At 37.6% G+C, this 15,921-nt stretch overlaps 1 protein-coding gene across 2 annotated transcripts; it reads left to right on the top strand.

Annotated features, from left to right (window-relative positions):
- The first annotated feature begins 9,953 nt into the window (after positions 1-9,953).
- LOC127412296 (zinc finger protein 501) lies at positions 9,954-15,458 on the top strand. Of its 2 annotated transcripts, none has more exons than XM_051648537.1 (2): positions 9,954-10,042; positions 12,301-15,458. In XM_051648537.1, the coding sequence occupies exon 2, from the start codon at positions 12,379-12,381 to the stop codon at positions 13,759-13,761; it is 1,383 nt and encodes a 460-aa protein (XP_051504497.1). In that variant the 5' UTR covers positions 9,954-10,042; positions 12,301-12,378; the 3' UTR covers positions 13,762-15,458. The 2 variants fall into 2 exon arrangements, with proteins under 2 accessions (XP_051504497.1, XP_051504498.1); XM_051648538.1 differs by lacking the exon at positions 9,954-10,042 and adding an exon at positions 10,998-11,141.
- The last annotated feature ends 463 nt before the right edge of the window (positions 15,459-15,921 follow it).

The following is a 15,921-nucleotide window of genomic DNA, read 5'->3' as shown; positions in this document are numbered from 1 at the left end:
CACTCACTGGATGTTTTTGTTTCTGGCACCATTCTGAGTAAACTCTAGAGACTGTTGTGCATGAAAATCCCAGGAGATCAGCAGTTACAGAAATACTCAAACCAGCCCGTCTGGCACCAACAATCATGCCACGGTCCAAATCACTGAGATCAATTCTAATGGTTGATGTGAACATTAACTGAAGCTCCTGGCCCGTACCTGAATGATTTTATGCACTGCACTCCTGCCACATGGTTGGCTGATTAGATAATCGCATGAATAAGCAGGTGTACAGGTGTCCCTAATAAAGTGCTCAGTGAGTGTACATTAGACAAAAAGCAAAATAGTGACAGCTTTAAATCCAACCATTAAGGTATTTACATTTGTAAAGATTTGTGAGATATATAAATGTAGTGGTTTAATAATACCAAAAATATCAATGCACAAGACTTGGCATATTATAGTTAAAACTTGTAACTTCATGGAGTCACTGACGTTTATAAACCCCCATGAATGTACAGCCTGGAACAGAATACACAAAAGTAAAAAGAAATGTCATCTAATCACAGATTCATTTAATTCAGTGACATATGGATAATTAAAAAAAAAAACAAAACAAAACAAAAAAATTAATCCAGTTATCCACTGTACATTTATTTTCAGTTGTCTAATATATTGCTCATAAGCCATTTAGCATGTGCATTGAAGGATGGAATGATAGATGTGCTTAAGTATCATTTATTCACATTCACAATCATTTCAATATTACAAAAAAAAAAAAAAAAAATGTAAACACTAGTTTCTAGTGCAAAGATATGGAGGGCCAAATTACTTATTTATATAAATTATTTAATATTTTCTCATTTTCGTCCATCGAGTGACATGCCAATAACTGAAACCTTGAATTTAAGGACACAAAAATGATCTGTAAAATCCCATAATAAATGCAATCAAATTCACCCCGACACCTAGTGTTTCCCAAATGTATGTTAAATGGAGGACTTGAAAAAGGGTCTCTCTGATCACACTGCATTACATATTCCTCTTAACCAACTAAAAATTGTTTATTGTGCTGCCTTTGCAGTGTAAAACAAAGCACACAGTACAGCCATATAAACTTGTTGACCTAAAAAGTCTCAAGTGATAGTCTCACAGACGTCAGACTGATGGAACAAGAGTTTAACTTCCTCACCCTGATCGAGAACATGGAGAAGAGCGATACAGCTTTGGCAACTGTGAGGACTCCACACCCACCATGAGTGGAGGCTTGATAAGTGCAGAATGAGCTACTGAGAGCCAGCAAGAGCCCACCCATCACACTCCCCTTGGACACTTAAGTCACACTTACAAAATGTCTGAATTTCATTGTATTATAATTATATAATAAACTATCAAACCAAGTGGCATCTGCAAACTTTTTCTTAGTCATTTTCATTCTTATCCAACTGGTCAGTTCCTCCCAAGTACTCACAAGTGTAGTTCATAACATTAACTATGGACATGTTACTCTAACATCTGACAACCAGAAAGTGTTGAAATACACTTTATATTTTTACTCATTTAAAACCAAACAAACGTATTTTTTCTAAATATTTTGCATGTGCTATCTAATATTTAAAGTGTGTCTTAAGTGTCCAAATTCTTTTTGGGCCAATGTTTCTGTATTTGTCTAAAATGTTATTTAATATTTGTACAACTATTCATTACAGTCAGCGTGACAAATTGATGCAGATCAACATTCTTGTTTTCTGTTAATAAGAAACAGAAATGTCCCAAATATGAAGAATAACACTAAACCTCACTATAATTGACTTTACAGCACCATTAGGATCATTTCAGCACTTCCTCTGTGCTTGTAAATATGTTTTGATATTGTCTGTGTGGCACATGATGTGAGATAAAGAATGTTACGAGTGATCTTGTGATTTGGAGATTCTGAATGACATGGAAGACAGCATTTATGGCAAAAGCTCATATCTGACTTTGAGATGAGTTTTTGGGCAAATATATTTTGGTTGTATGTTTTAGCAGAGGAGTTCCCCCATATTATCTTCATAACAAAAATGAGGAAGCTACCAAACAGTCCAATATATTCATACACATCACTTCAGAAGACATGGATTAAATCACTAGAGTCACATGGATTACTTTTATGCTGAGTTTTTGTGCATTTTGGAGCCTCAACATTTTGGTACCCATTCACTTGCATTGTATGGACCTACAGAGTGGAGATTTTCTTCTAAAAAAAAAATTGTGTTCAGCAGAAGAAATAAAGTCACAAACGGTGCATTCAGAAAGTATTCAGACCCCTTCATTTATTTCACATTTTGTTATGTTGTAGCCTTGTTAAAAAACTTTTTAAAAAAATAATTTCTCACATCAATCTACACTCATACCCCATAATGAAAGCAAAAACCAGATTTTTTGATAACTTTTCAGATTTATTAAAAAGTAAAAACTGAAATATCACATTGACATAAGTATTCAGACCCTTAACTCAGTACTTAGTTGAAGCACCTTTGGCAGCGATTAAAGCCTCAAGTCTTCGAGTATGATGCGACCAGCTTTGCGCACCTGGATTTGGGGATTTTCTGCCATTTTTTTCTGCAGATCCTCTCAAGCTCTGTCAGGTTGGAAGGGGACCTTCAGTGGACAGCCATTTTCAGGTCTCTCCAGAGATGTTCGATTGGGTTCAAGTTCGGGATCTGGCTGGGCCACACAAGGACATTCACAGAGTTGTTCCTAAGCCACTGTTGCATTGTCTTGGCTGTGTGCTTGGGTTCATTGTCCTATTGGAAGGTGACCCTTCGGCCCAATCTGAGGTCCTGAGCACTCTGGACCATGTTTTCATTAAGAATATCTCTGTATTTTGCTGCGTTCAGCTTTCCTTCAACCCGGACCAGTTTCCCAGTCCCTGCTGCTGAAAACACCCGTACAGCATGATGCTACCACCACCATGCTTCACCGCTGGAATGGTATTGCACAGATAATCGAGTGGTGCCTAGTTTCCTCCAGACATGACCCTTGAAATTGAGGCCAAATAGGTCAATCTTCATTTAATCAGACCAGAGAATCTTGTTTCTCACAGTCTGAGAGTCCTTTAGGTGCTTTTTTGCAAATTCCAAGCAGGCTTTCATGTGTCTTGCACTGAGGAGAGGCTTCCGTCTGGCAACTCTGCCATAAAGCCCAGATCGGTGGAGTGTTGCAGTGATGGTTGTCCTACTGCAAGTTTTTCTCATCTCCACACACGATCTCTGGAGCTTGACCAGAGTGACTACCGGATTATTGGTCACCTCTCTTACCAAGGCCCTTCTCCCCCGATTGCTCAGTTTAGCCGGGCGGCCAGCTCTAGGAAGATTCCTGGTTGTTCCAAACTTCCTCCATTTAAGAATGGAAGCCACTGTGCTCTTGGGAACCTTCAATGCAGCCAGAAATTTTTTGTAGCCTTCCCCAGATCTGTGCCTCAACACAATCCTGTCTCTGAGCTCTGCAGGCAGTTCCTTTGACCTCATGGCTTGGTTTTTGCTCTGATATGCATTTTCAGCTGTAAGACCTTATATAGACAGGTGTGTTCCTTTCCAAATCATGTCCAATCAGCTGAATTTTCTACAAGTGGACTCCAATCAAAGTGTAGAAACATCTCAAAGATGATCCAGAGAAATAGGATGCACCTGAGCTAAATTTCAAGTGTCATAGCAAAAGGTCTGAATACTAATGTCATTGTGATATTTCAGTTTTTTCTTTTTAATAAATTTGTCATAATGGGGTATGGAGTGTAGACTGATGTGAAAAAAATAATAATTTAAAACATTTTAGCATAAGGCTGCAACATAAAATGTGAGAAAAATGAAAGGGTCTGAATTTTTTCTGAATGCACTGTATCTGGGATGGCATGAGGGTGAGTAAATGATGAGAGAATTTTCATTTTTGGGTGAAAAATGTTTCCTAATTTTTTGTGGCACAAGTGTCCAAATACATTTTGAGGCCACTGTTTATGAAAATATATGAATAAAAAACAAAAAACCTCCAGTAAGCGGCAGTTCTGTGGACGGAAATGCCTTGTTGATGAGAGAGGTCAACAGTGAATGGCCAGACTGGTTCGAACTGACAGAAAGTCTACGGTAACTCAGATAACCACTCTGTACAATTGTGGTGAGCAAAATAGCATCTCAGAATGCACAACACTTCCTTAAGGCGGATGGGCTACAACAGCAGAAAACCACGTCGGGAACTTTATTAGGACCATAGTGTTCCTTATAAAGTGTTCGGTGAGTTATGATAAAGTGTTTCAGAATGTTGTCTGTAAAAGAGTTTGGCCTTGATCTTCACAACATACAATGCTTTACTGCCCTAGACAGTCCTAACAATTTCCCATTTTTCATGAAAACATCTTCATGAGAAGGGACGTGCACTTTATTTTTGTACATTTTCCATCAGTTCACTGACAAAAGACTCATTTTCTTTGCTTTGATTCTTTGCTTTTACTAGCTAACTCAGTCTGATAAACATATAATACATGTCCTACCTGGATATTTGTAGAGCATACCAGTCATTGTCCCCGCAAACATCGTGTTGAGGTCATCCTCTGCCCCTCGGGCCTTCTCTATGACCACCCCAAATACACTGTAGAGCAGAGCTAAACATATCCAGCCAACAGAAATACATTATATTCAGCACAGGAATCGTTTTTATAAATTAATACAAGCAATTGGAAGTGAACACTTGCAAGTGGAAATATATTTTAAGCTCAGAAAACAAATATGGCCTTCTCGTTTCAAATGAGTTGGATCATTGAGCTGATTAGAATGGCGGGTCACCATATTCAGGATTCTGAATTGGAAAGGATGCAAATTTAGAGCTGAAAATAAAGTCACAATTGACATAAATCACAAAGAATGGCAGTCACACCATATACAGAAATTAAAAAATGTTGTATGCCTAAAATGCAATTAAAATAGACAGTAGGTGTTGAAAAAAAAAAGGCTGCATTGTTTTCTTAACATCATATTACACTATTAACAAACAGGCTGTTTGGACAGTTTTTTTCTGCAAAAAATAAAGACATATTTTTCACATTTTAGAATAGTAATACAGTCATCAAGTAATGAAACAACACAAATTGAAGTATGAGAATTACATACTGATCAAATCTATTTTTATTACACCTGGATCATCACCTGTTCTTTCAAGGTTGGATTGTTTATGAACAATTTCCTTGACCTGTCACAATCTTTAAAAGAGTACATTATGACAGGAGGATCATTACAATCTTTCACCCAAACATCCTGTAAATGTGCTGAGAACAGAAGCAGTCCTGCACGTAAGACAGCAGTAGAGTGGCAGACTTTGGCCCACAGTACACATAAAATTAGCTAAAAACTGCACGTCAACACCATCAATGCAGCCTTGACCACAACATGCTGTGGGTCACACAGGTATGTATACACAGATGTGTTTGATCTATTGATTTAAAAGAGCAAGCAATCACACCAAATCTTTATTGACAACCTAAAACATCTGCAAATGATGTACAATAACATAAATAAAAATCATGCCAAATAACAGCTTTTGGTTGAAAATGCCAATGTTTAGTAGTGTATCACTGCAAGTTTGAATTCAATAATAAGAAAACAAAATATTCATACACAGTCAACTTAAATCATGCTGAAAGTTGTTGTTCAAAGCATATATCCAGCCCTGATAACAGCTGCAAAAACACAAACATTTACAGAAGTGGAACATGCAGAGTGTTCAAATTTGTGTCTCAATCAGCAGTCTTGAAATCAGCTTACTGAGTTGTCTTGACTATGCCTTGGCTTGCTCTTATGAGCTGCAAAAGCATAAGCAAACTGTATTTAATGAAAAACACTGTGTTACCGCCGGTATTATAAAGCTCGAGTCTGTTGTAGTACTATGGCAAAAGTATAAGCTACTGTGCAACAAACTAAATTAACATAGAACCGTCTATTAAAGTGTTTCTTTACTTGTTTTACTTTTTTACTTAATATTTAAGAATATGAAATGGCTAAATCTTTTGTCTTTATCACTTTAAGCACATTTGTTTACAGCCAGATCTGTTCTTTGCAGCACAGTGCTGATTGGTTTATATTGATTCGTTGCACAATCAGCTGTCTTCTATATTTTTCCCCCCACCTGAAATAATGTTTTTAAAATTCAAATATAATACAAATTTTGGTAATATTTAAGTGAAAAATTCTACTTTAGTTTTTCAGCCCTACATTAGACATATGCTGTCTTTTTGAACACTGATGGTCCAAAGCTGTCCAAACGGTGTTGTTCTTTATTGATGTACTTGGAACATGAAAGTGATCTTTCACCAGTTTTAGGTTTAATATTAGTTTTTTTATTTTATCCTCTTTTCTCCCAATTTGGAATGCCCAATTCCCACTACTTAGCAGGTCCTCGTGGTGGTGCAGTTACTCACCTCAATCTGGGTGGTGGAGGACAAGTCTCAGTTGCCTCTGTTTCTGAAACAGTCAATCCGCACATCTTATCACGTGGCCCATTGTGCGTGACACCGCGGAGACTCACAGCATGCGGAGGCTCATGCTACTCCCTGCAATCCACGCACAACTCACCACACACCCCATTGAGAGCGAGAACCCCTAACTGCGACCACGAGGAGGTTACCCCATGTGACTCTACCCTCCCTAGCAACTGGGCCAATTTGGTTTCTTAGGAGACCTGGCTGGAGTCACTCAGCTCACCTTGGATTCAAACTCATGACTCCAGGGGTGGTAGTCACCTTCAATACTCGCTGAGCTACACAGGCCCCAATATTTGTTCATTTTTAAAGTATTTACTCTATTACTCAGTTTTCCATCATTATATGGATTTAGGAAGTTAGATTAAAAAATACATGACTGGTTATACTAAAAAGTTGTGTATCACCAAAAAGGAAACATGACACTTCAGAGCTCAGTGTGGTTTTCCAGCCTGTTCATAAAAATGTGCTGTCTCTGTCATCATGGAACACCTCTACTGTGTGTTACCTGACCCCCACATTTACTAGGAAACCCACTTCTGCTGATGTTGGTCCTTTAAACGGTACAGTAAACACTGCCCTCTGCTGGTTAACTGTTTATGAAAATATGCAATGTGATAAAAGATAGAACTAAAAAACTGTTAATGTTGTGGACATTCTGTTTAACCTGTCCAGGAAAATATCTTTAAAAAAACAGAACTGTAAAAGTTTATATTTTGTTACTGAAAACTCACCTAACTGAAAAGTCACACTTTTGTATTCAACTGCCCTTCTGATGTGTTCTTTGTAATCAGAAATGAATGATGTTGCAGTACTTACGGTACATTGCAAGGTTTAGACCAAGCCATGCTTCTGGTTTCAGACAAACCCATTCTAAGTCCATTCATGGCCCCAAATAGAGCACCTGTATATGCATACATATAAAACTTTGTTAGCAATTCGGACTATCAAAAAGCTGATTACTCTTCCTCAATGTCTTAGTTCTCTCCACGTACAAATGTAGAATATGAACTGGACACAGAAAATTAAGCCGCTCATCGGTGAGTTTGGAGAAACCGAAATGTTCTGATCATTAATTTGGTCGAGAAAACATTTGATTTTAAAAGTTTATATCATTGGATGTATAACAAACTTAGATTTGGGAAACGTATGGCGTAACTTCACCAACAAACGGGTGCATGCAAGAGCAAATTTCTCCATTTATAAAATCAGTCTTAATTTTTCTCTATGTTATGGTTATCTGGTTGTTTTATATGTTTGTTTGTTTTTTCCTTTTCAGAATTTCCTACTGGAATTTTTTTTCCCTTGATAAAAACAATTAAAGCTATAAACACAGATGTTTTATTTATATAGTGAACAAATATTATAGACCTACTATAACATGATATCTGATAGAAGTTTTATGTTAACAAAATATTCTTGATCCGAATACCCGAAGATTTGTTCAATCTGTAGAAGATGATCCTGATGGATCTTTGTCTATATTGAGGCTCAGTTTCTACACCTTCTTCTCCACTGACCGTCTTTTGCTTGACAACTCAATAATTTAAAGATATGTCTTACTTAACGCGAATAGCTCAGAGAAACTAGTGATAACTAACAAATAAATAATTTAAACTTTAAACCGATTTAAGTTTTAAGTTTCAGTGAGCTTCAACTTGGCAAGTAATGAGGTCAGAGCAGGGCTGAACCTCCTTTGGACATTGGGAAATCAGTCTCAAAATCTTAAAAACACAATTTTGTGCTTTTTTTTTTTTTTTCCTATTAAATTAATTGTTTTAACTATACCGATTTTAGACGGTCTCGTGTTATTTCCAGCACTGTATTGTGAATGTTGTTCCTCCTGTTTGCCGTAAAGTAAGCTGTCAACGGGTCATTGAACTACTCGTCCAAAACACTTCTCATTCCTTAAAACCCAATATTTTTTATTGTCCCATATTTTTATTTTTTTTTACATTATAATCTTATAAAAATAAATTATGTGGTGATTATGATAAACTAAATATGAAGTACGCTAGCAAAAGCTTTATCGAAAAACATTCACGACACTTATTGCGACAGCTAACGATTATTGGCCAAATGTAAAGATATACGGATCGTGAAAGATACACCAGTGCCCTTCTATCAAGTATACCTTGTAAATGCAGAACGCGGCGGTCCCATAGACACTCTTTTTTTAATGGATGTCTATGGAGGACATGCTTCAGTGTGCTGATAAACTGCTTTTGTGAGAAGGCAGTTCATCACTTAATGAACTGACCACCTGTCCGCTAATGTTCAATATGTTTTACACTAAGCAATCTTTTGGAATAAACTATTTGTGGTGTTTACTACGATCCAATTGCTGTTTTATAAGTGAAGACGCTCACATTTTTGCGACAGGTTGGTGTCTCCCAAACCGTTTGTATGGTATCCGCAAACGGCGACTTACTGTCGTAACACAGTAGTTGCCCATTACCAAAGTTGCTATAAAGGCAAGTCAGACCACTCGGCGGCCGTCTTTGGAACGCTCTTGGGCATGCTGGGCAGCTATTTTCTATGTAAACAAGCGGCATAATAGTACAGCTCCTATCTACCTGAATGGGGAGAGACCAAAATCTACAAAACGGTTGGCCAAGATCAGGATGAAAGAACATATTTAAAATCTGCAGTAAACTCTGACGACAATAGTATCATAAATTGTGCTTCTTTAGCTCAGATCACGGCAAAAAAAAAAAAAAAAAAAAAAAAAAAATATATATATATATATATATATATATATATATATATATATATATATATATATATATATATATATATATATAATTTTTTTTTCCTCAGGCTGGTTCAGCTAATACGCATGCGCGTTGAGTTGATTGACAGGCGATGTCTGTATCCAAAAAGGTGATTGGCTCATTTACACGTAAGGCGGGACTTCCTTTCCTTCATCCGTTGGTCATTTTAATAACAGTGGTCCGTCTCTCCTAAACTGTCTCGCCCGTTACGCTCTCTCCTGTGGTAAAACGCGGAAGAAAAGATGATATCTGGATACACTACTAGAGCGAAGTCATTTAGACATAGATTACATTTATTTATTTTTTAACATTGAAATGGAGACTATTACCCCAACCCTACCCCCCTTTTAATGGACCTAATTCGTCTCTTTTGGCATAAGATGTTTTCATTTCTATATGTAAATGAATGTTAGTGTAGTCCCCAATATCAGTATATATCAGTTTATTACTTAATTGTTCTGAACATATTATTTCAAAAAAGAAAATGTACATTATTGTTGTTTTTTTTTGTTTTTTTGTTTTTTTACAACGGAAATATGATATTCATCAGACAAAGTGGAGTGACTTTTATTCATTCATTTATTTATGTATATATGAAAGGTTTGTAAAATAAAAACGTTCAATGTGGAATGCGGAAGTCGATCCGGATGTTTTAAACATCAACGATGACGCGCTAAGGGGAAAAATGACATTCGTGACGACATCGGCAATGATCTGAATCTGACAGAGGTGCGGCAGAACCCCGAAGCAGTTTCCAAGGATCAAGCAACACATTATATGCTTGGTAAATACTTTTAAATGTATTTCTAACATACTTATCGCAGGGTAATATGACTGAACAACGGACGCGTTTGGTGAATCAACAAATGAAGTGCAGGAAATTAAGATGCGAGTGATAATATTACAGTGTCTCTCAGTTTCTAATGTATTGTGGAATTTAAATGCATCTGAGATCATGCAGACACACCGACCATGTCACTATCCGAGTCTTCCATCTAGATCACTATGAGACCTTTTGGGTCGGTAGATTATATTCTGTCTGAAGTGTGTTTTATTATTATTGCTATCAAGCATCAATATGCTTAAAATAAACACATCGAAGAAGATTTTAAACACTGAATGGTTTCACGAATTGTCTGTCTTCTGTCATGCATACAGTAAATGTTCCGTGATTATATTAAGTGCGATTTCAACATCATCAAGCAGTAGGACAGAAAGTACAGTTTGTTCACATAGTCAGATGTAGTATGTGTGTCGTTGGGCCTCGGTTTGTGAGAGATGCTTAGATCGCCTTTCTGTCTGTGGTGTTGAATATATGTGCAATTTTATGGCGGGCCCACTGAATTCAGGCCATAATAATGAATAATATCTGTACAGTCAGGTCATGGCGAATGCCTCTTCTGTGCCGTGGCAATGTCGGAATCATTAAGTGACACAGTGTTTAACTTCGGTGCATGGCGTGACTGTGGAAATATTTAGCATGAGATGCATTAATTGCTCTTAGTTTAAAGGAAAATGTCAGATGGAGACACTCGGTTGCTAACCCATTTAATCCCTTCCCAAAATCCACCATGTCAATACTGTTTACTGTTGTAACGCTTTTGTTTGATTGTTTTTCTTCACCGTCGAGGCTTTGTGTACATTGTTTTGGTTTTCTTTGAACACTATACCTCAGAGAGGATGAGTTTATAAATAAATAAGCGTAACGTCAACTCGAGAAATGTGTCGAGAACGGTCGCCAGCCGTCGCGGCATCCTGCTGATGAGGAAATACCCTGCGCGAGAGTCCACTTTCAGTTTACACTTCCACATATTATCGCGTTCCAAAGGATTCGACAGTTTTCGCGGGAATCGCAGTATGATTCTTCATAACGTTCTCTAAATGTAAGAATGATTGTCCAGAATGTTCTTTAAATGTTAGAATGTTCTTTTGAACGTTTTTCAAATTTCAGAATGATTCTTCAGAATGTTCTCAAAATGTGAGAATGATTCTTTTTAAAGTTCTTTAAATGTCAGAATGATTCTTCGGAATGTTCTTTAAACCTAACAATGTTCTAAAGATATAAGAACAATATATTTGCAAATATATTTGGGGTCATGAATTTAGACCTTATTCACGGTAGCGCCATCTTTGATTTTTAATGGATATGACAATGAGGCTGTGAGGAATAGACTTGCCATCTCTTCAATGGCATGAACTGTATAAAGCTGTATTAAGCTCCTAGATCAGATCTGATTTTCCACAACTCATGTTGTCTGGAGTTCTTTGTATAGTAAATGTCCTTGGACAGATATTTTATCAATGTTTTATCAGCAAAACTATCCAAAAACACTTTAAACTGCAGTTCAGCCCATTGAAGAGATGGTAAGTCTATCTCTCACAGCCTCATTGTCATTCCCATTAAAAATCAAAGATGGCGGTAGCGGGAATAAGGTCTAAAGGCTTGAAAACTCATAACTGCATATGTTAATGAAAGAGGAAGTTAAATATCTTGCATCATAGTTGATCATGAATCTCCATCTATTTTTGGGAGCGAAACAAATTGTTCACTGCTTTCATACTGTGGCATCACTCAAAGCACACTCAGTTATTTCTGTTTGACCAAAATTGTCCAATGCAAATCAGTTCGATTTTTTTTTTTATCACAATAATCTAAACTTAAAGAATCACAATATTATCATCAATATAATAATGTATTGCTGATTCCCAAACATAAGCAAAAACACTTTTTTACATAATGTTTACTCAAAATTCACTAGGTAAATATAAAAGATGAAAATGTTTATTATTTATTGAAAAGGCTATCGTAGATTCATGAACAGACACAAAGAGGAGGTATAACACTTCTGTCAATGTGCCAAGCCAACATGGTTCTCCTAAACTCGATAAACTCAAAATAGCCAAATGTTGGCTGATTAATAAGCCTGGCTCATATATGGGTCTGTCACTACTTTTATCACTGTTACATGGAAGCAAATTCTTAGTTTTATCTCTGGAACTGTATAATCAAACTCAGGCACTGTTGTTTGTGTTTCCTTTTAGGATTCGCTGAGGTTTGAATTAAGCCTGGAACTGCTACCTTGTTAAAAAACGACAGAAGGGCAGTGAAAGTCAGCCCTAATGGAAGAGATAGAGACAGATCTGATCTGCTCTGAGCAGGATGCTTTAGGGGCGGAATTCATCACTGTGGAACTTGACACTCAGCCCATCGAATATGTGGTCAAGTGGGCCGAGGTGGGCTCTAAGTTCACTATATCCTGCGTGAAAAAGGAATTGGATGAGGGTGCTTGCTTCACTTCTGATCAGGTGGTAAAAGTGGATCCGGACGAGACGTTTTTTGTCCCGTATGAATCTGTGTACCCAGAATGTGACGAGGTGGATCCAGATTTGATTGCGACGCATGAGGAGCAGGTGGGGAGTGAGTCAGACTTGGATGACACCACCGAGCCGGGGAGTAGCCAGCTGTGCAAAGATGTTTCTGATATTTCCTGGGAGAAGGAGGTGTATCGGTCCAGAACCTATAGCTGCCACTTTTGTGGCAAGACCTACAGCCAGTCCTCCAGTCTTGCCCGCCATCTGCATGTACACACAGAAAGATCATCACATTTTTCTGCGAAAGACTTCAAGTCTGGCGACAACAAAAAGTCTCTCCAATGCAATCTGTGCGGAGTGAGGTGCAATGGCAAGCGGATTTTGGCAATACACAAGAAATGCCATAAAACCAAGAGACTGCACACATGCAACACGTGCGGCAAAACCTTCAATCACAGCTCTAGTCTGTCACGGCATAGGTTGATCCATAAAAAAGGCCTGGATAAAAATGTTAGGCCATTGTACCCAGCTCCAAACTCGGCTCCCATCATGACCCAGCGTGGTTTCCCATCCAGCTGGGCGACAAATGAAAGTGTGACGCTCTCAGGTGAGAGAGAAAAGCAGTACCAGTGCGCACAGTGCGACAGGGTCTTCAGCAACTCCACCAGCCTGTCCAAACACCAGGTGGCACATGTGCGACAGCTGCTCAACTCATACACGCAGGGCAAAGATGTTCTGAACAAGTCTTCGGACCTAAAGATCCGCTTGAAGCTGTGCTCCCGTGACAAGCCCAACTTCTACACCCTATGCAAGAAGAGTAAAGGCAAGAAAAGGCGCAAGAAGAGGTGCTTGCCCAACGAGGAGCAGCCATACCCCTGCTGCATGTGTGAAAAGCGCTTCAGCCACTCCAACAGCCTAGCTCGGCATGAGTACACGCACGCCAGCGAGAAGCACTACGCCTGTAACGTCTGCAAGAAGACCTTTATTCGGCTGTCCAACCTGAAGCAGCACCAGCAAACGCATGCTTCGGGGAAACTCTACGAATGCCCACAGTGCGGCAAAACTTTCGTTCACTCCTCCAGTTTCTCGCGCCATAAGAAGGTTCATGCTGGGATAAAGCTGTCCCCGAAAGAGTTCGAAGAGGAACTGGTCATTGACGAGACGACACCCCTGGATTTTGAGTTTGACTGAGTGAGACCTGAGATTCTTGACCTGTTCTGGTCGACACCGATGTTCTGAAACTGTCCAGGGCCTGCGGATGGGAAGACGTTCTGTTTTTTTCTTTACCCTTATTCTTATTTTGCTAAAGACTTTGAATTATAAATTTGGGTGTGGTGTCCCTGGCTGTGTGTTCTTCAATCTAATATTCTTGGTATTGTCCCTTTTTGGGTAGAGGGTGTATTGGCCGCCTTTATTAATATTTTTTGACATTTCCTTTTGTTTTGTTTCCATTCAATTCACTGGCAGGGTAATCTTTTGTCAGACAAATTGTGTTATTTATGTCTCTTAACTTTTAGGTATCCACGAGAAAAGCGGACAGAAAATAGAGAAAAGAGATGGCCTCGGCAATGCAGGTGTTATTTATTTTTCGTGCTTGCACTAACACAAAATAAAGTACTTATTTGGGAGGGATAGTCTAGGACAAAGCTTCGATTGAATTAGTTGGAAATCAGAGTTTTGTAAGCAACAAGTAAATGTTATATGCAAATAATTTGATGCACTTTGCATTAAGTGTGCAGTTTGAATCCTTTATTTTACTCATAAAGAGAATATTTCATGACTACATTTCTTGGACCGACAAATGCAGGGCTTTTCTCACCTAAAGTCTCTGTTCACACATGAACAGATTTTGCTGGTTTTTATGATGTGTGTGTGTGTGTGTGTGTGTGTGTGTGTGTATATATATATATATATATATATATATATATATATATATATATATATATATATATATATATATATATATATATATATATATAGTTCAAGTTAAAACGAATGGAGAACCAACACTCCATACTGAAGTATGTTGGGGTGATTCGGTTGTTCTTGGTTTGTCTCTCAAAATATGATGGATCTTATGGTTATTCAACTTGTTTGCGCAAAAACATTGTTTGTTTCCTCTTTGTTGTTTGATCTGGTAATTTTTCAAAATATGAAATCCAGTGTGTCTATAGAGGTTATTTATAATAATACATTTGATGCTTATTGGACATCAATGTGAACAAATGCATTTAAAATATTGTTCATATACATTTGTGTGTGTGTGTGTGTGTGTGTGTGCACTTGACAAATATGAGAATATACTCGCAAAAATGCGTGCTTTTTATTTCTGCTTTGTATATGTGTAAAAACAGTTGCACTTGCGAAAAGAAGGTCTATCTGAACTGCTTAAATGATTTATTTTTCTGTATCTTCATAAGTTATGGAATAGCCAAGGGATTTCATATTTTAACAAGCATTGCACTATTGTATTTATAGACAAAAAAGCACTGTTTAGGAAATTGGAACATGTTAAAGGCATGGTTCTTACAACTTTGAATCTCCTTGTCGAAACCTCAGATGAACGAGGCATGGAAATTTCTTGCACACATTTTGAGAAATTGATCAAGTGCCCTCAGCTATGTTGTGTATAGCCAAAGCTCTTCAAAGCACACATGCACCACATAATCTGCAGTTCAGTTAATCTAAAAGTGTTTAATCAGTCTCCTGTTCGAAGTTCGTATAAGCCGGGATGTTTCCTTAACGTTTACTGTTTGAATTGAAATTGAAAAGCAATTACTTAGTGAGGCTTTCGGGAGTGTTGATTTGCACGTAGGAAGCACAGATTTCACTGTTGCACCCAGAATGTTTGCTATAAAAATAAAAAATAAAACACTCTCGGTACTTTATACTTCATTTTTGAGTTGTTGGTTGTTTTGAAATATTTCCTTTGTTCTTGAAGTATGAAAGTAATATACCCCAGTCTTATGGATCTTTTATTGCCATTGTTCTCATTATTTTTCAATTCCTTTGTGTGAAAAAAAGTTTATCCCCTCTCTTATCCTCACTCATCATATTTTGATTCATGTTTGTTATTTATATTTGTTTTCTAATGCTGTAGCTATTTCATCTTTCAATGCAGCAGACCTACATCTTGAATCGAGATGTATGTTTTATATTGTGTTTTCCATTAGATTAAAGTTGAAGAATTCTGTCTGCATTTTTGTAATAAATCATTGGTTCAAGAATCATTGGTCTTGCAACTGTTTGTGTTCATGAGCTATCTGTCTGTCTGTCTGTTTATCTGTCTGTCTGTCTGTTTATCTGTCATGTCTGTTTGTCTGCCCATCTAATTGTTTTATGGATTAATAC

The sequence above is a fragment of the Myxocyprinus asiaticus genome, chromosome 21, assembly GCF_019703515.2.
Source record: "Myxocyprinus asiaticus isolate MX2 ecotype Aquarium Trade chromosome 21, UBuf_Myxa_2, whole genome shotgun sequence".
In the NCBI taxonomy this organism is placed as follows: Eukaryota; Metazoa; Chordata; class Actinopteri; order Cypriniformes; family Catostomidae; genus Myxocyprinus; species Myxocyprinus asiaticus.
This window is presented reverse-complemented; position numbering and strand designations above follow the sequence as displayed.

What these genes read in the sequence shown, in the direction of transcription:
- LOC127412296 (XM_051648537.1), top strand. Translation starts at nt 12,379, where the DNA reads ATGGAAGAGATAGAGACAGATCTGATCTGCTCTGAGCAGGATGCTTTA.